At 39.5% G+C, this 23,083-nt stretch overlaps 1 protein-coding gene across 1 annotated transcript in view; it reads left to right on the top strand.

Annotated features, from left to right (window-relative positions):
* The window catches only part of LOC126248786 (delta-1-pyrroline-5-carboxylate dehydrogenase, mitochondrial), a 143,607-nt gene that overhangs the window by 109,677 nt on the left and 10,847 nt on the right, over positions 1 to 23,083 (top strand). The window contains exon 11 of the mRNA XM_049950165.1: positions 12,535 to 12,653. Within this exon, the coding sequence (XP_049806122.1) occupies positions 12,535 to 12,653 (119 nt within the window). The remainder of the gene's footprint in view (positions 1 to 12,534; positions 12,654 to 23,083) is intronic.

Here is a 23,083-nt window from a genome sequence, read left to right as displayed (position 1 = left end):
TTGAGTGGACCAAAACTTATGAACTTGTATCCCATGCTCCAAATAGACATATCAGTAGCAAAAAGTGATGTCTGCCGGTACAGCAAATTCCGAGAAATAGTCATGCCATAAATTATGCTCAAAACCCACTATTGATTGCCAACATTATCGAGTGTTGCCTACACTTCCACATTACAAAAATCTAATGTGACAGTAGGCCAATATGAAACAGATCCAAACAGTGATAAAAGACCTGTAATGTCTGATAACCAGATGGTGCAGGATGCATTAGAGAAAGTATACAGTTCAATATCATACAAGATTTAACGCAAAAATAATTAGCAATCAGCCACACTGTGTATGAGCGATCTGCCAATGAGCAAAACTATCTACCAAATGTGTGCAAGACAAAAACAAAAAAGAAATAACAGACTGTTACCTACCAAAAAAATCTTGGAAAAAAGTGGAGTACTAACATTATGTCACAGTTATGGAAGAGACTGTGCGCAAATACTGCAAGGCAAACTAGGACCCTCATACCAAGTTCAAATGGTTCAAATTGCTCTGAGCACTATGGGACTTAACATCTGTGGTCATCAGTCCCCTAGAACTTAGAACTACTTAAACCTAACTAACCTAAGGACATCACACACATCCATGCCCAATGCAGGATTCGAACTTGCGACCGTAGCAGTCGCGCGGTTCCGGACTGAGCGCCTAGAACCGCGAGACCACTGCAGCCGGCATACCAAGTAAAAAGCATAGTGAAAACTGGTGCTTCTCTAAAAGAGGTGGTAAATAATGCACAAACCTGACATGAAGCTACTGTACGTGGGATACTGTGGTTGTAATGGGGATTGAAATGGCACTGACAAACCTCTTGAACTAATGATGAAGCATGTGGTAGAACCATTTGAACCAATAGGCACTCTAAGTCACAAAATGAATATTATTATCCATTCTATACCCAGGAGATATGGTGTACACATTTTAAATAGAAAAATTAATAGTGCAAACCTCTGCCTTGATTCAGTTACTCAGTGATGCAAAATGTGTCTTAAAAAAAAAAAAGAGTTGCTGTGAACTTTGAAATAGAGAGACTAACCAGAAACAACTTCACAACACACAAGTTTCACCTGAACAAATGTGCTAAGGAGATTATTTGCAATCGATTGGCCTTCCTGGTGACTATGGGAGACAATATGAATCTGGAAGTCAGAAACCAAAAAGCAGCTACCTATAAGCAAATGGGTCAAGCCAAACAAGCCATAAGATAAAGGGCAATAGTGGTTATACTGTGCAACCAACACTAGACAAATAGGTAAAGAAGTCACAGAGACCAAATGAAAACTTTCTGACACCCCTCCCCCTTTCCAGAAAGGAAATAGGAGTAGACAATAGCTTTTTAAAGTGCAGCCATAAAACTTGCAAATCTAAATCCCATTGTAGTTCAAATTTACCATTCCCCCTCCAGTAATATTCACGATTTCCTGCTCAAATTGGACATTCTTCTTTTATCAAAATAACTCGGTGGAAATATGATTGTCATTATATGGGGTGACTTTAATATTTACTTCCTTACTGAAAATAGAAACAAGGAGACATTGCTTAACACTGCAAGATCTTACCATCTGCATGAGCTTGTAAATAAGGCCAGTAGAATAACACCTACATCAAAGACAGCCATAGACCAAATTCTTGCAAATAGAAATAAACTTAGTGCAACACTGGAAGTATACAATACAGGATTCCTTGCTCACCTAGTTGTCATACTAGATGTCAATACTACCAGATACCTCAAACCCAATCCCACATTAAACTTTACATAGGTAGTACACTCCAGGGAACTTAAACAAACTAAATACCTTCTTAAGTAAAGAAAAGTGGACAGAGATGTATGCAGCCAATGATGTCAGCATAGAATGCAACATACTTATTTACACAGTGGTAAACCATTTCGAAAAGGATTTTACACAGGAATGAGTAACAGTAGCAAGAGAACTGAATTACGCTAGCTATAAAAACCTCTTGCAAAAGTAAGAGAATTCTCCATATGTTATGTAAACCAAGTAATGACTCCCCTCAACAATCAAATATTACAAAAGCACCACATGTATACTAAGAAGTGTGAAAAGACATGCTACAAGGATGCACAATGACGAGTACATTGCCAAATCCAACAACAAAGTGAAAGTAGTGTAGAATATTATGAAAAGGGAAAGAGAGTAAAAAAAAAAGTTACACATACCACGATAGAAGTTAAACACAACAGTGAATTTATATCTAATACTAAAGCTGTGGTGAACACATTCGACAAATTCTTTACAAGCATAGCTGAAAAATTGGTAAAAATTAATCCAAACACAAAATACCAACCAGCAAAGCAGAAATATCACACATGTACAGAGTTAGTATTCATTACTACAGTCATGGAAAATGATGTTGCAAAAGGCCACAGAGTGCTGAAAAATTCATATTCAGCTGGCATTTATGGCATTCCACCAACAGTCATCAAAAATTGTGTGCATGCTATTGCTGAACCACTGACTCACCTCTGTGATTGTTTTCTCCAGGCAGATCCTTTCCCAGAAGCACTGGAACTGCCTAAAGTAATTCCTGTTTTCAAAATAGGTGATGAAAAAGACATGAACAACTCTAGGCCTATCGCGGTTTCATCCTGGTTCTGTACAATATTTGAAAAAAATTATGCACAAACAACTGATGGGCTTCATAGATAAAAAAGGTTTACAGAGTTTATCCCAAAATGGGTTTAGAAACAATAAATCTACAAAAAGAGCAGTATGTGACTGCATTAATACGATACTACCAGGTGGCTATACTCAAAGTGTTTCTACTCACGGAGGTCCATTGTAGACTGTAGTTATTGTATGGCAGTGAAATGTGGTAGATTTGCTAATGTGTTGATGTGGAACCGATTTACACTGGAAAAAAAAGTTCCAGTTGTGCCCACCATGTGGAAATTGGCACTGTAGACTGTTTTTATGGCAGTGTGACGTCCACTTCACAAGCCATAACATGAGTAAACCATATGGCTATTGAGAAGAGAGACCAAGCGCTGTTAGTGAAACCGTTTTGTGTGAATGGCAGCAATTATAGTGCTGGATTGAGAGAGGATAGCCAACTGGAAGGTCTGAGGAGACCTCTGACATCATTATATGATGTAAAGAAGGCGATAACAAAATTCAGAAACACGTGTGAGACTGGTGTGGCACCTGGAGGAGGAAGATGTCCTATCCCCGTGGAAATCATTGACAAGGTGGCTGTTACTGTAACTGACCATGCAGCACATGCCCTGGGTAGTGCTAGTGCTCATGCAGTGTCACGAAACTTGGCCATCCCATGGTCAACAGTATGGAAAGATACAGATGATGCAGCAACTAAAACCTCATGATCCGCAGCAGCATCTTGAATTTGCTCTTCAGTCTCTGGCACAGATCAAAGCTAATGAAATGTGGGAGGCACATTTTACACTACATGGTGCAGTGAATACAAACAACTGTCACATATGGGGTACTGTTAAACTGTATGCTGTGCATAAAGAGTCATTGTACTCCCCGTATGTTACTATGTTGTGTGGATTCACAAGTACCTTTATTCTTGGTTCATTCTTCTTTGAAGAGAACATGCCCAAAAGGCCTGTCAGGTATACTGTTACATCTGCATGTTATTGAGAACTCATTGTACAGCAGGTGATTCCTTCTTTGAAAGAGCACAACAGTGTGGAAACCACTGTTTTTAGGCAAGGTGGGACAACACCACATGTCACTCGCCCAGTGAAAGATCTGCTTAATGTGACCTTCCATTAACATGTTATCTCCAGAGATTTTCCAGTTGTAAGGCCTGAAGGATTGCCTGGTCTGAGTCTATGTGACTTTTGGCTCTGGTGATGTTTAAAAGAATCCATTTACCAGGGACATGTTCTGTCTCCACGGGACCTGAAGGCCAGTATACGGTGACACGTTGCTCAGATTCCACTGGAACTATAAAATTACCAAATAAGCAGCAACCAGTCACAAAATCATATTTTATTTATTTACTTTTGCAAATTGATTTCAACTGATTGACGGCCATCATCGGTGCTCAAATAAGCAGCAACCAGTCGCAAAATCATATTTTATTTATTTACTTTTGCAAATCAATTTCAACTGATTAACAGCCATCATCGGTGCTGTCAACGAATATGTGCCCTTAGTAGTAACACTGTCTTATGCAGAAGTCAAACATAATTTTATGTTTGACCTCTGCTTAAGCAGAAGTCAAACATAATTTTATGTTTGACCTCTGCTTAAGACTGTGTTACTACTCAGGGCACATATTCGTTGAAAGCACCGATGATGGCTGTTAATCAGTTGAAACTGATTTGCAAAAGTAAATAAATAAAACATGATTTTGCGACTGGTTGATACTGATTGGGTAATTTTATGGTTTATGGTGGCTGCACAACTTGGGAACCACATGGAGCCCACCATCCACTGGAACTGCTGTGATCACATGATTTTAAAGATGCAGCACGTCGTTTACATCTCCGGTGCTCATGGTGAACAAATTGTGTAAGCAGTATTTAGTAATAAAATCAACATTTTGCCTGTCTCACATGTTTGACCTTTTCTGCTCCTGTCCCATTGCTATTCCATTAGGGAACCAGAAAATGTAGCCTCTATTTTTGGTAAAATTTGCTTCTATTATTGCCAAAATTTCAATTTTTTTGGTTTTTTGTAAATGATTAGATCCACAAATTTAAAAGGTTGTCACATTATATTGTTGAAGGCAAGCAAAGCCTTAGTTCTTTGAAATTAACTGTTTTAAAAAATGCTGATTGCGAGCTTTTTTTATTGGAATGTTTGGTTTCGTAAGAACTTCAACAGCATTTGTTCAGAAATGGCCTTTGTTTTCTTCATTTGGCTCTATTTAAGCTTTCAACAAATGTTTGTTATATTGTAAAGAGTGACATTTTCCCATCAGTGAACTGAATGTGCCTCTGATTTAAGGTGTTTCTGGACATTATTTTCCTTTTCCCGTCCAATTTTACGATTAGAAAATCTGCACAATATTAAGTTCAACCTTTTGTAGGCGTTTGTAGCAGTGCGGTCCACACCACAGATAGAACTGACAAGGCATTTAGTGTAGAAGTAGAACTGAAAGTAACTATTTTAACATTTGGTGCAGTAGAAAAGCTTTACGGATTTCATTTTCCAGATGCTATAGTGCAGAGTGCAGACACTGTATAGTGCCAGACTGCTAAGGGCATAAACAGTTAGATTTTTGACTGCTAGAGGGGAAACAAGCACCACCTCTCTCTCACAGGACAACAGCTTACACCTGTGTTCTGCGAAAGCAGAACCGACACACGGATTACCAATCTCTTCTGGTGTTGTAAGGGTTGTGTATTATCTTTCCAAATTGGGCCTCGCCAGATAATGTACAATACCAGTAACTGAAAATTGGCTACATTTTCGATATTTATATGCAGAAAGTAGAGGTATTTCACACTGTCTCTGATAAAGTAGTTCATCTGGGTACAATTTACCATGAAATAGTGTCTGATAGAGAATTTTGTGATTTTTCATTTTGAAGCAGAATTCACATCTATTTTGCATTTATCGCAACATGTGAATTTTTCCACTCCCTATCCATTACACCTGGAAACATTTCTATACATCTTCCCTGCATTCACAGTGCCAGATTTGCACCTGATGGCCAAAATTGTAACCAATTTGTCTTCCAGCATAAATAGGTTCCGAAGTAAAGCATTAGAATATTTATCAAGTTTCACTGCCGTACGATAATTACGGCCCATTGGACCTCCACAAGTAGCTGTGCTTTAATAACAACTATCCAGTAGATCTATTACATACAAAACAGTCCACAACAGGAATATTTGTAGATCTGCCAAAGGCTTTTAACAGAGCAGATCACAGAATATTTCTGGAACAGATTTAACAATATGGTATCAGAAGATTGGCCAATGAAGCATTGCATTGTTCCTAAGCAGTCACATACAGAAAGTCAGCATGAAGTACACTAACAAACAGCTTAATTCAATAACCGAAATCCTATCTAGTTGTTACACTGTTAAACAAGATGTGTCAAAGGGCTCAGTATTAGGACTTCTACTAATCCTCCTGTATATTAAGTATTTGAGCCTGAGTGTATATAAACACAAGACCATAATATTTGCTGATGACACAATTGTACTCCTCAAAGGGGAGAACTCAGCAGCTGAGCTACTAACACCAAAGTAACCATCAACAATAAAAAGACAGTTTCCATGAATTTTCACATCACACAAAATGCACACCTCTCTCAACAACTTCCATACAGGCCCACCTAAAATATGGAGTGACATTCTAGGGGAAATTCTTCAATTGCCCTGTGCACTTTCAAAGTCCAGAAGAGAGTTTGAGGATAATTAATGGCAGCAAACCTAGAGACTCCTGCAAATCCATCTTCAGGAAGCTGGAGACCCTAACACTACCTTGTCTATACGTTCTGAAGACTATTTTTTTAAAAAATCACAGTGCCAGTTGAACCCAGCCTCAAAAAATAATGAAATACACAAACACAACACCAGAAGAAACTCAACTCTCTGTGTGACACAGAAACACTCAACTTTGTAAAAAGAGAGCATTATGCATGGGCATCCAGCTGTTCAACATGCTTTCCACATTATTAAGTGTACTGAATATATCATACAATTTAGCAGAGCCATGAAGTCCTAATTGCAGTATCATTGCTTTTTATTCTGTTAAAGAATACCAGCAAAATAAATCTTGCTGGTTATGTTTAAGTGCAGGACATGAACTGTTAAGTGAAGGTAATTTAGTCAGTCTGTGGCAATGTATTATAGTACCATAATCTGTCCATACTATATGTTAACAATGTTAACAAAGTTTATGAGACATCTGTAACACACTGTGTACTATCAGCGCACATAGATTAAATCAATAAATAATCACATAGATGAGTGCTACGCATGTCTAGGTGTCACTATGATCTTGGGGCGAAGAAGTAAAGCAAGCAGTGGAAACTTGTAGATTTCTCACTGTCGAAACAAGCAGAAACTCATCCATAATCAGACAACATGATGCTGAGTGATTTTTGGGACTGCTTGGTGTGTTGCTAACAGATGATGCTTGTAATGGGCAAACCATGCTTGCAAGGGGCAAACTGTTACAGGACCATATGACCAGAATGTCGTTCTTGGTTTTGGCACCAAGTGACTTCATCCTCTTTCCTTGTTTGAAGAAGTTTTGCATGTTTCAAGAATGGTGATAAGGTAGTTTTTGAGTTGGAAGATATTCTGAACAGTAAAAACGCAAACTACTACAATCCAGCTCCCCGACAAAAAAAGTCTTGCATTGAAGAGTAAATAGTTTTTTGAGGTTTAATCAAAACTTTATGGCCATCCCTCGTGCGATGCCAGCTCACAGCACATAAAATACAAAGGGCGTTTCACACAAAAAACCTTACAGTAAATTGGCTGCCATGGTGCATTCAGACCTTTCCAATAATCTCTAAATGATGGCACGTAATATGTATGTATTTAATATTAATAACAATAATTTCAAATGTATGTTGATCAATTTTTTGTTGTATGGTATGACGGCAAAAAGAGAGAGAGAGAGAGAGAGAGAGAGAGAGAGAGAGAGAGAGAGAAATCCATGGAGATTACCATGACAGCTCTAATGGCTCTGAACAGCCCCAGCTCAGGTTACTTGATCTGACAAACTCAAAGGTGCTGCAGTAATGAAGATGTTTGGCCTGTATTTTGGGCGAATAGAGGTTCAAACTTCTATCCGACTCTCTCTCTCTCTCTCTCTCTCTCTCTCTCTCTCTCTCTCTCTCTCTCTCTCCCTCTCCCTCCCTCCCTCCCTCCCTCCCTCCCTCCCTTCTTCTGATGTCCTCTCTCTTTATCACTCCTAATTAAGGTATATTACATACCTAACGATCATGATCAGAACATCCCCATTACATCATGGCCAGCACATCTTAGTCTTATTAGTTCACTGCACTGCGAATTCAGGAGTTGCCCCACTACCCTGGACAACCTGACCATGCCAGAGGCCTTAGGCATTAAGGAATGGCTACATATTCTTTTGTGACTCTTCTTTGCAGAACATTTCTTCGAGTGGTGAGTGGAAATACTTTCTGATAATTTGAGTCATCGTCCTGTGATCATTTCATTAATAACCATTTAAAATCCACAGAGTCTGTTGGGATTTTAACCTGAAAGTGCCTTTTAGCATTACCGGTAGGTATAGCAAACTGTAATAATAAAGGTCAGTTTAAAAAGTACTGCCCTTTGTCTTGGAAAAATATATTGCATACCTAACATGGTTCTACATCTTATGTTCTGCAGACGACAGTGAAGTGCATGACAAATGGAACTTCCAATTTCATTATCTATTAAGATTCCTTCCCATTCCATTTGCATTTGGAGTTTGGGAAGGAGGATTGGTTAAATGGCTCTGTGAACAGTGTCCTGGAGCTTCTGGCCACCTAGCTCACTGACCCTTCCACTGCTGGAAACACTTGCAGAAGACTTCTTTTGAAATGGGCTGTAGCTCCACTGTTGTTTCACATCCTCCCTCTTACCACTGTATCCTTTCAGTAGATTCGTCAATTCTATAAATGAATAACAGGTGCAAGGAGAAATGTGTCTCGAGCAAAAGAATCTCGCTACACTATAATTCCACTTCTCAACATCAAAACTAGTTTGGAATCAATGAATGAGTTGCAAGGAAACAAGCATTACAAACAAAATTACTTTTACTGGTCTTCAGAGTCATCACCATTAGCTGCAACACACTTTTGGCACCAGTTGCAATGCTGTAGCAAACTGTCAGCAAACACTTCTTGTGGAATCACTCTAAGAACCACAGTCATGTGTTTGTTGGATGTAACCAACAACTGTGAACCGCAAGTCTTTCAGGCCAATTTAAGGTGGAGGTACAAAAAGTCAGCTGGTGCCAAATCTGGAGAATAACGAGGATTTTGAAGTACAGTCACTTTGCATTGACTGGAAAGTTGAGCAAGCTGACCGCAGTGTGTGGAAAGACATTGTGGAGGAAATTCCACTGTCCACTCAAGTAAAGTTCTAGCCAAACCTGCCAGATGCATTGCAGCAGCTATTTCAAAACTCCCTTGTAAATTTATGCATTGGCAGTTTGATACTGGGGTAGAAATTCATGATGAATCAGGCCCTTGCTGTCAAAAAAGGCAGTCAACATTGTCTTAATCTTGGGTTTTGTTAGCAGACTTTTTTTAGGAATTGAAGAAGAAATGAACACAATGCTATTAAATGTCATTTGGCCTCTGCATCATATTGGTATCGCCAGCTCTTAAGTCTTGTAATGGTGGTTTCTAAAAGCTGCAGATTCCGGTCACAGATGTCAATGAAATCTCTGGACTTTTCCATCAGTTTGCTTCTGCTCATCTGTCAACGTGTGCTGAACACGTTTGTGAAAAATTGTGATTAGACTGTATTTGCTTGCCCTCAACTCTTCCATTATCATTCTCAAAGACAGCCACCACACATCCACAATCATCCGTCACACTCATTTGATATTGTCTGGGATATCTGTTTGCTGACAGTCGGTCTGAACATGGCTCATCTGTCTGTAAAGCTCTGGTATCAGGCTGCACATAAGTTGAATGCCCGCCAGAGGAAATTGACCTAGGTGGCCATTAGGAGACGCAGTCTCGCTGCAGCACTGCACTCACTGCTTGCGTGTACCACTTGTCCCGCCATGTGAATATGCCAGCCACTAGTGGCTCTTGTGGCCAATATAAATATGGCTGCCCAGAAAACAGTCAGTCAGTTCTGTATTCGCGTCTCATATTGTCGATCATCATCATAATCATCATCATCATCATTGTAGTATGGACTATTCTATAACTATCTCACTTGGCACTTGGTCTTTCTCTCTGGTTATGATTCAGACTGTCTCTCTCTTTGCTCTTGATGTGTTGACACCATTGTGGTGAGGGTTTCTGCTTTGCACTTTGTTGTTGACATCGGTTGCTTAGGTTTTCTCCTTTCCACCATCAGTCAGCCATGCATAGTTTGGCTATAGCTCGGTGTCATGTTCTCTTTCTCAGGTGGCCCTTCTGCCTTGCAGCTCTCGGTGTTTTTCTCCTGGGTTCTGACACATGCACGGATGTCTGGCTACTCACAGATATAGCTGTAAACCATTCAAATGTACAGTTTTTACTCACTGCTTCAATGCTGTATATGTGCACTAACATTCCAAAAGAGTCCGCCATCATTTTCCATAATTTGAAGTAAAGCTTAATGTTAACATGTTACTCTACTTTGCAATGACACAAGTTCTCATACTGACTGACAGCATGGTCTCAACAAGCACCACTACTTCACTTTGGCGATTTGCACAATAGAGGACACAATAGGGGGCATTGATGATATCTGGTTTGTGGTGTGTTCAACTGCGTGGTTATCAGCATCTGTGCAAATTCCCAATCTTTTCACTGTCCAGTCTTGCCACTTTCCTGAATGATTATGAAATGATGAGGACAAAACAAACAACCAGTCCCTGAGCAGAGAAAATCACCGACCCAACTGGGAATCAAACCCGGGATCCTGTTATCAAGAGGCATCAATGCTAGCCACTAAACCATGAGCTACAGACACTTGGTGATGTATCTCAGTGTGTATCCGTGGGTGCCTCACCCTAACCAACTCAGTTTTTAACATATGGAACTGTTCACCAAACGTTTCAGACACACCTTGTGGTTTTCACCATGTAATGATCTGCGTTTGTGCATCAAACTAAGTTACAGAGATACCCGAGAGCTTCTACTTCCTACTACTTTTGTTACTATCCTTCAAATGCACATTTCAGTAGCTATCAAAGAAAACACTCAGTGTAACTTTTATCTTGCTTCACACCAGTTATGCTCTCTTCATTGTTGGAGAGCGGGAAATGCTTCCGTTGTGATGACTGTGCTTTTGTTTCCAGGTGTTACCTGTACACCTGTGACTCATTGCCAGTTATAACGATGTTAAGGGATTCTGAATTTATGTCTACAGTATCCAGTATGTTCAGATTGTTGCATAATATTTCATGCACAGGATCTTAATCGGTCCTGACCTATTCTGTGATCTCGTGTATAGTTGAACAATTATATTCCTTTGTCAGAATTTGCACTTTGTCAACAACAGGTGCAATGCAAGTACTGGTGACTACTGGTGTGTAGCCATCTAGAATCTGGTTAATTCTCTTTCTGTTTACTGCATAGCATTATCACCAAAATCCTGCTGCATCTTACAAACTACTGCTTTCAGAATCGCCAAGCTTTCATCAAAAACTTGGTATAGCTACTTTTCTAAATATATTTAGTCATTTCAAATGAACAAAGGATTCCAATGAATATGTGGTACAGCTCTACACACCTGGTATGAGGCAGTGAATGACTTCCTCATTGGTTGAATGAAAGTTTGAGCATGTGCATGAAGTGCAGAAAGTGGTTCTGCCCCATCATTAGTATTTTGCGTCTAGAAATTTTAAGCTCAGATAAATTCTAGAGAGGCTTGGCATAGATTACCACCATGGCTCCTTAGAAGATCCAATGATTTTTAGTCGTGATTCAGAATAAGAAATTGTGGATGCTTGGTCATGATTTTAAGTGTATATTCACTAATATTTTAAAACAAAATAGTAACTTTACTTCACTATACATAGCAGAGTTTAAATTGGGTAATGGGATTTGGTATTCTCATCTATTGTTTTAGCTTGTCTAAGATTGATGTACTAAATACATGTATTGTATGGAGCAAAGAGCTTAAATTCACAAAAATGATCCTTTAATTAGAGTGAAAGCAAAGTTCCTCATATGGTCTGATTGTGTAAATACTTTGCTATCAGTACAACAAATTAACACAACAGAGGGGTCCATACAGACTCCTCGAGACACACTCCAACACAAACAGATCCAAGGAAAGGCAGTGTTATTCTGCTGGGTACCAGGGTAAGTCTGTGAGAAGGAAAGTTACCTGCAACAGTGAAAGAAGCACCTTCTCTGAGTATCTTTGCAGAAATTTATTGTTACATCAGCAGTTGGAGGTAGATAATAATAAGGTTCTGAAATCAGTCAGTCAGTCAGTCAATCAATCAACGTCTTCTGGTGGGAAGACCTAGTGATGTGTGTTGACTGTGGTGTATCACTCATTGTCGGCAAGGGATATTGTATGCTCCAACAGGAGGACACTGTTAAAAATTCCTAGTGTTCTGCCTTTCATTTTAAGTGACAAGAGAGAACTATGGATGGTGTTGTCTTCTAAAATAAGTTTTTTACTTGGTGAAATATAAGTCCCATTCATTGTATTGGTTGGAAGTCTGTAATCTAAAAATTAGTGCATGTAGAACAGCACTTACTCTAAAAGTTGTAAACAGTGGTGACTGAAGCACAGTTAATCAGATTAAAATAGTACATTCAGTTGTAATTTTACTGCATGAAAATTGTGTATCATTTAACTGTTCTAGCAATTTCTAACTGAATATTTTTTGGTTACAGGGAATTCATTTCCAAAGCACATGATTATCTCATCCATGGAGCTGGAAACTTTTATATTAATGATAAATCGACAGGAGCAGTTGTGGCACAACAACCATTTGGCGGTGCTAGGAAATCAGGTACTTTCTTTTTTAAAGGTCGTAATTATGGTGTGTAAAATATCGTCAGTGGCAAATACGCCTCACATGTAGACCTACAAAAATGTATTGCCTGTTTACATTTAAAATTTGGTAGCACAAGTCAGGGGTGTTGTGTTTTCTTAGTCACATACTGTACTAACTTGTGCTATGTATTGTAATAGCTTGTTTTCATTTGTGTGAGCCATGAATCATACTGGGCTATGCCACTAGTCTTCTATTACCTAAATGATGGACGCAGTCCAGGAAGCACCATTCTGCATAATTGTGAAACATGGTGTGTTCCATAAAATTGTGATCTTCACTGTTTGGATTTTGGGGAAGTTAGAAATTGAATATAGCTTCTACAAAGTGTGGTAATATTCTGCGTGCAATCAGCTGCAGTCAGGCTTCTGCAGTAGCACTCCCTTCATGTGGTATAAACATTCACTTAAGCCTTTATTTTGCCATGTTCAGTTTGACTACATTTGGTTCTTATGTTACTAAGTGTAGTGGTTAATAGTATTGTGCTTCAGTTCATTAATTCAATTTGGATACAGTCAAGCTACCTGTAGTAGTCTTGTTAAATCTTTTGGCAACAACACACCTTTTCATAAGTATATGAAGTAAAACACAAAACTGTTAGTGATATTTGTAACTTTTGTATTTACTTAAAATTTTCTTTAAAATGGCATGTTTCAAAAAAAAATTGAAATCCTAGATCAGACAGTTGTGAAGGTCCATATTTTTATTATGAATATATGTGAATTGAGAAACACAGTGACATAAAAATGGAATTTGGTTCTATTGTAACAATTTCAAATTGTTCTCTAAGGAACTGACACATACAACTTTTATATGGTAATAAGATAAATAGATGTTGACCTGTGAGACTCTAATGTCTCCTGGAATCTCATATTTCCGGAGGAATTACAGTTCAGTACTGTAGAATTCACTTAGGTCATCAGTTGGGACTATATAGTTAAACGCTGCCACAGGCTGAACCCATTTGCTACTGGACAGTTCCCCTCCAGATTTTCCTTGGGTGATGCAGGAGGCAAGACGTAAGGGTTAGGTTTGTTTACCATACTTCATACATGAAAAGAGAAGTCATTAATGCCATGTATTTTAAGAAAAACTATTGCTAATTTAATGGCTCAAGATTATGAACAGCAAATTGCATTTTTTATGGATTGTATTTTTCTTTTTTTCACTGGACTTTGTTTAGGGTTGTGACTATATAATAGTAATAAATAGCCTTGGATGTTGAAAGCTTAATAAAAGTGTGTGACTTTAAAGTTTGTTTACTATGTTGGGGCGTAGGTGGAGTGTACCCACCTCTTGCACTGCCAAAGTACTGTTCTGCTATGTTCCTGGTAACTGACTGAATTGTGGGCAGGTTGTGGTTTGTGAAATAAAAATGTCCTATCACATTGTGGCTACAGTTCACTGAATGAAATGTTTATTTCACATGTGTTTAAATGCTGCAAGTGCAGTGACAGATAGCTCCATGAACTCATTCAAGAATTTACTTTTCTTCAGCACCAAACTGTAGTTCACAGTTAAAGGCTGCAAAATCCACAAACTCATACAGAAATTTTACAAGTCCGTAGACATGTCACGCAAACAATTTCAAACATTTACAAGGGGAAGGCCTCAAACGCGGCCAGCCGATTTGGCTCTTATTTGGCAAGTTGCTTTTGTACAACCTAAAATTAAGAACTCTTTTAGATAGTTTGGCTCAACGCCTGCCCCCTCCACACACACACACACACACACACACACACACACACAGAGTCTTTGACAAAACTGGTGGTATCAATAGATAGCTGAAAATCGAGCGTTTTTCATCAACATGTTAGTGTGTTCATAAAATGCATATTTTTCTAGAAATCTGGTAAATAAACTTTTTCAACTTCCGCTTTTGTACCCATAAGGTATGCAGTGTTAGATGAAAGCACCACTGATGTAACGACCAAGGCATCTGGCTCGAAAGCAGAGAACCTGTGTTCAGTTCCCATATGCATTCTGCAGTTTGTACTTTTTTCCTTTTTTTTCTGCATCAAAATGGGTAGGAATAAGAGGGTTAATAAGGTAAGCAAATTGGTAAGGAATAACAACAGATTAGGCAAGTAAATTTCTGAAGTGACTTGGAGTAGTAAAGGGTTAAAATTTGAAGCCTCATTGTATGAAAACAGTTCTGAGCAAGACTTTTGAAGAGTAACATTCAGCGCCTGTTATCACATAAGGGAGAATAACCAAACCTTGTTGCAGTTGGTAGTGTACACTCTTTGACATAAAACTTGACCGGCGGCCGGCCGCTTCAGAGGCTAAGTCCGCGCCGATCGCGACATGGGACAAAAAAACTGGCCAACTCGCTAATTCTCTAAGTCCGGTTATCTGCACAATCTGGCAACACTGTAGACTGCGGCACTTCCTGGAGGAAAACTTGTCCCATGATAGAGAAACTCTAGGCTGATTACGCCTGTGGTCTAGCGGTAGCGTGCGTTCTTTCTGTTCATAATGTCAGTGGATCGAGAACAGCTGGCATAAAATATTTTTATAGCCTCTTCTGTCTGAATGCTGAAGACGTGAATGTAATGGTAGTGCAGATTCAATCTATTTCGCTTTGTGACACACCGATATCAAAATTTTATCCAGTAACGATTTTGCGGCAGATTTCCTGCAGACTGTCCTCCTCTGGACGCTGTATGCGGCAAAGCTCCGGGATCCATTTGTTGGCTACTGGCAGCGGCCGTGGCGACAGCAGCGGCGCTGCACTCCCCCGTTCTTTATCGAAAGCGCCTGCTACCGCTCATCGCTTTTGATGATTTAAAACGCTTTATTATTAAATGTTGCTCCACAGAAAATTTCTACAATTTCCATTCACGCTCAAAAGCAACGGAGACAGACGCCCTGATTAGTAGGCGGGTATTATATTACATTAATCGGCAAGAGCTGAGTATGGCCCGAAATTAATTTTGTAGACTGGGACGAAATTAAACCACCTCACTACATTCGATGAATTTATAAATGCTTCATACCTCGTTTCTTTTCCTTTCAAACTCAATTATTTGTGCAACTTTTGGTCAATGTTTGGATGTTTTCGTCAAGCCAGAGTGAGCGTCTGTGGTGTAAAGTGTATTACAGTTCTTGTTTCATTCCTTATGGTAAGTCTATGCGATAAACTGTGTGAATACCTTGCAATGCATGCTCTGTAGCAGTGCAGGAACACTGCACATTTGGAGTTCCATGTATGGGTTCATGAAGTATTTATTGTTGATCGGAAGTGATAGTTAAGGTCATCAGATTTAAACCAGAAAAATTTGTCGTTTTGAAGGTTTCAGAGAACGGAAAGGAATTGCTAACGCCGGTTTTAGAAAACGTCTACAGTTAAATGCTATTGCAAAAATTTAGAAGAAGGTAACTACATTAATGAACATGTGCACTTCATAAACAACCTTCTGACATGTTAGACCTATATGACGAACAAAGCTCAAATTTATATCGTTGACAGTCGGTTTGAATCTTTTCAGGGTCTATTTTACAGTGAAGCACCTTGGAATTTGCAAAGCAGAAATCCATGATATTAACTTAATTTACTAAGTCGAAATCGGACGAAGATTGATGTTTAAAGGCATTCTTCAGATTTCGCATAAGAAATTTTTACTAGCAGTTTGCAACTCCATTAATTAAAATGGAAAATAAAAGGTTGTAGTCAGCGGCTTCTACCGTGATTCGAACTATGTCTTATAGTACAAACACTGCAACGCACAAGGGAACCTCTGAGCTAACGACACACTGGCAGCCAGAGGCGGACTATAGTCACTGCGATGTTGCCTGAGCCTCAAAACGCAACCTTAAACACACGAACAGAGGAGGTGGAGATTACTGTTTTAACGTCCCGTCGACAACGATGTCATTAGAGACGGAGCACAAGCTCGGATTAGGGAAGGATGGGGAAGGAAATCGGCCGTGCCCTTCCTAAGGAACCATCCCGGCATTTGCCTGAAGCGATTTAGGGAAATCATTGAAAACCTAAATCAGGATGGCCGGGCGCGGGATTGCACCGTCGTCCTCCCGAATGCACACACAAACAGGTGTTACTTATGTGAAGAACGCCGATCATGGAGTCCAGAAATTAAATATACTTTCTAATTTTGTCATCTTGCAGTGGATTATATCGTACGAGTCTTCGATGTGGAAAACGAATGTCAAGTGAATTTAGCGAGGTAACGCCGACCTACACCCGGAAGTTTCTACATGTCGCCACTCCAGAATTTATTGTGGTTCAACCTACCATCTACTTGGTAAAGAAGGAATATCATCTTTAATGTGAATTTTCAGACCACGCAGCCATTATATCTCCTTCACTTGGTGTAGCCAGGAGAGAATGGAATCTGTCTCTCCCTATCTAAAATCATTGACGGAAGTGGGAATCGAACCCAGACCATAGGTATAACAATCTACCAGCCGTCCAACAGACCACGAAATCCTTTTCTCTGCGAGTCATTTTTCTATCGTAACGCAGTTGCGCCATACTGGATGAGAATTCTGACACACAGGCTCCCTGTAGTAATTTGCAGCATGTTCAGTAAATTCATTTACTTGGTTGACCGAATCGCCATGAACTAGCTGCCTCGGCTACCCAGTGCATACATTCGACTATTTTGTAATCACAGAAATAAAATCACGTAACTGCCACCTACACACAACTGCCAACAGTGTAGGATGCAGCAGTTTAAATAGGAAGTGTTCCTTTCCACTTGAGCTATTCTATTGCGCTATCTGTTACTAGAAAACGTCGTTCAGTCCAAAAGAAAAGCTGTAACTGTTTGTCTCTCAGAAGTCAAGACCTGGCCATATGCATAATCTCACAGTGCTGTGGAATCCAAAAGTTCTGGAGGAATAGTTGCCGAGCTCTGGAGCTGCTGTAGCTACGCGTCAGCTTGTAGCATAGATAAGACGTCGCGAGTTCGAATACATTCAGTGCTACATTTTTTAAAGCGCAATTCTGCTCTCTGCTGAAGGTATCAATCTAATGGAACTTTGAACATAATTCCCTTCACTTCTCAACCCAAAGTAGTCGCATGTGGAAAAAGGGCTAACTACTGTGACATTTTGTTCTATTCAGGTTTAATAGACAGCAGACAGCAGATGCATCTCGAAGATGTGCAGGGAGAGCGCATCGTGCCATAATATGTCAGAAAAGTATTTTCTACATTAGCCGTCGTGTGGTAGTGATATTTTCTTCTTCTTCAAACTTTGTTTGACAGCTTTAACTCAGAACAAGTTTTCTACATGCATGTAATCAATAAACTGCATGTGCATTGTCAGACTGTCATAGGTAACATCAGAGAATTCGCATATATCGTTGATGATTAATTTCTCTCTCATGTTTGCTATTGTTTTAACAACACTAAAGGAAACCTTACGAAAATTGTGCACTGTATTATAAGAAATGAAATAAAACTAACCATGATAACCTTACGACGAAAGTATCTGTGCCCGCATCTCGTGGTCGTGCGGTAGCGTTCTCGCTTCCCACGCACGGGTTCCCGGGTTCGATTCTCGGCGGGGTCAGGGATTTTCTCTGCCTCGTGATGGCTGGGTGTTGTGTGATGTCCTTAGGTTAGTTAGGTTTAAGTAGTTCTAAGTTCTAGGGGACTGATGACCATAGCTGTTAAGTCCCATAGTGCTCAGAGCCATTTGAACCATTTGAAAGTATCTGTACACAAGCATGCCTCTATCGACACGAATTAGTAAAATACTACTCACTTAGATTTTGATTGGGTCTGTGTTTAATTGGTACGCTGTGTCATACTCAAGAGGTATGCAAATGTGGAATTTCATAAATATAGTTACGTATTCCTAGAAACCCAAAATTCGCTTGTCAGCAGCGGAAAGAGGCCGTACCTGTTGTGCAGCATTGTAAGTTTTTCAACATTGCACTATGAGCTGAAAGCATTTTCTTGCGATTTCCTTATTGATGTTTGATCTGACTGCTTGTAGCTCTTTCACAGAAGGGATAAAAACGTTACAGTCAGTGAGACTAGAACTGCGAACCGCAACATACGCTTTTTCACAGGTCAGCACGTTACCACAGAGCTGGCGAGGAGGTATGGGTCTTAGCTTCCTATTACGAGGGCAATAGTAACTAGAACTCGTAAACCGCTATTTGAAGGTCGAGATTAGTTGCGGTTTCCACCTGCAACGACTTTCCTGGGCTGAAAACCGTAAATTTTCAATCTTTTGTTACCCTTCAAGCGATAATAACTCAGATTATTCAATGGAAATGACAGGTAAAATCAAGTGAACTTTGAGGCTTAATTCCGTGCACACCAGGAAGTAACTCGTCGATCACAGAGTTGCCAAACATACGTTGCCTTGTTGCCAAATCTCAGTTACAGTACCAGCAGGAAGAAGACGAACCGATGTGATCCTACAGCGGTCTGGGAAGTGACCATAGCTGGTGTCTCCAAGTCGCGGCTGCTACGGCCTGGAATACGTAATGCGTCTGATTCGCTTTCTGTAACTAGGTTTAGGGACTGGAGCGTAGTTACTAATAATACTCAGAACTGACTGCAAACTGAGCATCATAAATCAGTAACTCTCATTGTTGTTTTTATATTTCTTTCGTAAGTGTACAAGTCATTCACAGGCGTTTTCGTGCCTCGCCGATAGTCGAGCACAACATACAAATAAAAATAAAAAAGAATGTGTGTGTGTGTGTGTGTTTGTGTGTGTGCGAGAGAGAGAGAGAGAGAGATAAATAAAAAGCAATGAGAGAGAGTGTAAAAAATTGTTGTAAAGAAATTGAATCATGGTATTTAAGGAAATCTTTCATTAAAATGACACGTTCCACATCATTACGAAATGTCGTATTCATGATCTAAGGAACAAGAGTTAATCTAATGTAATCTAATCTAATCTAATCACATCATATTGATGATTAGCCATGAAGAGTCATGAATTACCGAAATTTTGGCCAATACCAGTAACCAAATCTAAACTTGAAGATGAAAGACGACAATTTTTGTAATAAACCGTGACTCCTATCAAGACCCTTTCGTCCCTGTTATCTAACCACGAAAGATGTCTGATATACCTCCATTCTGAAGTAACAAAGTGTGCATGCATTTAAAGATGAAGTGCATGATGTGAAGTTCTGTGACGGAGATACGAACCCAACACGTAATCCGATTGTTAACTAAGAAAAATCAAATTTTACGTATCGGTTTTTCTTACGAGCCGCTAGGTGTCTGAATCTAAAATAAGGATACAAACTTTTGTGCCTAAGCGACAATCGAACTGCACACCTACCGTGCATCCACGAATATAGCTTAAGTATCAGTTGCTTACTCATGAACGGTAAGATGTGTGCGTGTTTGGCCAGAAATAACGACACCTGTTGCGATTGTTGGAAACACATGAACAGACATTGAAATTGCGCGTTAATTTTCACTATCAGGTGGGTGTGCACTTGATAAAGCTAGAAATGAAATTATGAATATTGTTGTACTGGATCAGGTTTCAGACCCACATACTTACCTTTGGAGGAGACCTAGAGAAGATTGCAGTCTTGGGAAAAGGAACGAAATGACTGAACTACACTGTTCCGAGAGATTCAGATCCTCGAAAGAGGAGATACGAATTCGAATCACAGTCCAGCACCAAATTTTTAAACGTCTCTAGTTCAATCAAGTACAAGTAAAATAAGAGCCCTGTCCCTTTAAATGGCTATCGGTTCATCAAATAAAATAAAATTTTCTAATGTAAGTAAGCTTACTGGCGACTGTATTTCTGTTTACCATGACTTCCGCTGTGTCATTTCTCAACGTAAACCGGCTCTGCCCAGTTGGTAATGAAGGAACGTGATGTATAATGCGGATTCTGGATTATAACGTCTTTCTCTTGAGGTTACCAGAGGTAAAATAAATCTGTTTGTGCCTCTTAAAAGTAAATGCCTGAACCACGCATTGCACCTGTGATAGCTCGTTCCACCATACCATTGTGGCCACATTTCCCAGCCCCAAGAGTGTGCTGTAACGGATGATGTGCTTAGCTTACAAAATTAGTCACGGTGGAAAAAATGCGAGTCTATTAAACGGTCAAGTAGAAGCAAGCTTCTGACGCAGAGATTATGCTATTCTCATGTCAGCAGGATGTAAAGACTCTTCTAGGCATCATAGGCTGGATGTGAAGCCATTTCGATTTTTCACAAATTCAGCAAATTTCTTAGTTCGAGAAAATCCACTGTGAAGTGTGAAGTTGCCGGATAATTCGATTATTACTGTTATTATTACTATCATTTTATTCATACCGCTGCTGGAACACGACCGTAGTCTTCAGGTAAAACGCGAGACCAGCTAATATGACGTCTGGCGACCGAAAGCACATATCGACAAAATATTTATCGCCCCTTTCCTCTCGGTGCTGAAGCTATGAGTGTAATTCAAGCGAATCTACAATATCATATTAGCTGGTCTCGCATTTTACCTCAAGACTACGGTCGTAGTCAAGAGTAATGTACTAAGACTGGAGTCAAGACTTCCTCTGGGAAGTGCCGCAGTCTACATGTTGCTAGATCGAGCATATTGCCAGACATAGAATTCTGAGAGGAGCACGACTGTATTGCCCACCTTACGTGAACGACTCGGCGGTCAATTTTTTGGTCTGAGACTGTATCTACAACACATATTGCACGCTGAAGACCCAGAAGAATTTAAAAAAAAAGTAGTTTATGAGAGCAACGTTAACCATAGCGTTCGAAGTATTCATAGTATTGTATACGTGTGTGTAAACGCCTTCCAATGACCACTCAAGAAAGACAAGGATACACAGTCTAGCTCCAGTATTATAAATACGCCTCAGTTTGTGGATGAACTCAGGTTGATAATAATTGTGAAAATTTAGCAGCACTGTACCCATTGGTGTTAAACTCGTTTTCAACCAATGATTCCCACAGCTACAGGGATACTACTTGTGATACCTCTTAGACAAAATACTTAAGCAGTGTTATCAGACGAAAAGATCAACCTGACACAAACTGTGGGAAGTTTGTTTTACAACCTTCGTACCTGGATATTCAGCTTTTTCCTATTTGAGATATCTGTGAACGTTGCTGCTTAAGACGATTTAAGCAGAAACTAAATTCCCTCAGCTTCGACAATGTTTAAAGAAATCGTCTTATTGGCACTAAATCGTGGTTTGTGAATTGTTTACCGGCCGTACTCTGCCGTATTTTGCCGGTTGGAAGGCAAAAGCTTACTGACAAATTTCACACAGAAATTACTGTTACAGTGTACTTATGGAGTCAAATGAGTGAATTGCGTATTTTCCGGTGAGAAAGAGCACTGGCAAACAGTCTTCGCTACATTAGGTTATTTAAACTGGTGTCACTCTGAGCTAGAATTTATGGTCAGCGACTAAGTGTAAGGTCAACGTTTCGGGTGCGAGTTTTGCGATGAAATACTTTCCTACATTATAGAAGCGAATATTAAATTTGAACTAATATTGCGAAAATTTTGTACTTGGACAGCTTAGAATGAAAATACTTCTGTTTATTTGAAAGGGAAACAATAGAGTTTCTAAAACACTGTCTGTCATACACAACTTGAAACAGGTCATGTCGACCAAATCATGTGGAAGAACTAACTGCAACGTATATTCGAAGGCAGTAAGATCTCTTGCCTTTTGGTTTGTCAGTACTCGATAGCCATTTCTAGGCGAAAGCAAATGAAGAAAGGCAGTGCGTTTTTGTTACCAAGTAACGTCTTCGTCAATAACTTTAGTTTTAAAGTAATCTACGAGTAATTGCTGGTGTTTGATATTAACATGAAAAGGATTCCGTAGACATGGAAAGAACCTGTTCTTGGGAAACTACATCTATAGTGACCAAAAGGCATTAAATGATGTTCAAGCACTTGTGTTACAGCAGCGGTATGAATAAAATGATAGTAATAATAACAGTAATAATCGAATTATCCGGCAACTTCACACTTCACAGTGGATTTTCTCGAACTAAGAAATTTGCTGAATTTGTGAAAAATCAAAATGGCTTCACATCCAGCCTATGATGCCTAGAAGAGTCTTTACATCATGCTGACATGAGAATAGCATAATCTCTGCGTCAGAAGCTTGCTTCTACTTGACCATTTAATAGACTCGCATTTTTTCCACCGTGACTAATTTTGTAAGCTAAGCACATCATCCGTTACAGCACACTCTTGGGGCTGGGAAATGTGGCCACAATGGTATGGTGGAACGAGCTATCACAGGTGCAATGCGTGGTTCAGGCATTTACTTTTAAGAGGCACAAACAGATTTATTTTACCTCTGGTAACCTCAAGAGAAAGACGTTATAATCCAGAATCCGCATTATACATCACGTTCCTTCATTACCAACTGGGCAGAGCCGGTTTACGTTGAGA

The sequence above is a fragment of the Schistocerca nitens genome, chromosome 3, assembly GCF_023898315.1.
Source record: "Schistocerca nitens isolate TAMUIC-IGC-003100 chromosome 3, iqSchNite1.1, whole genome shotgun sequence".
In the NCBI taxonomy this organism is placed as follows: domain Eukaryota; kingdom Metazoa; phylum Arthropoda; class Insecta; order Orthoptera; family Acrididae; genus Schistocerca; species Schistocerca nitens.
The sequence above is the reverse complement of the archived record's forward strand: the minus strand, read 5'-3'. Positions and strand labels throughout refer to the sequence as shown.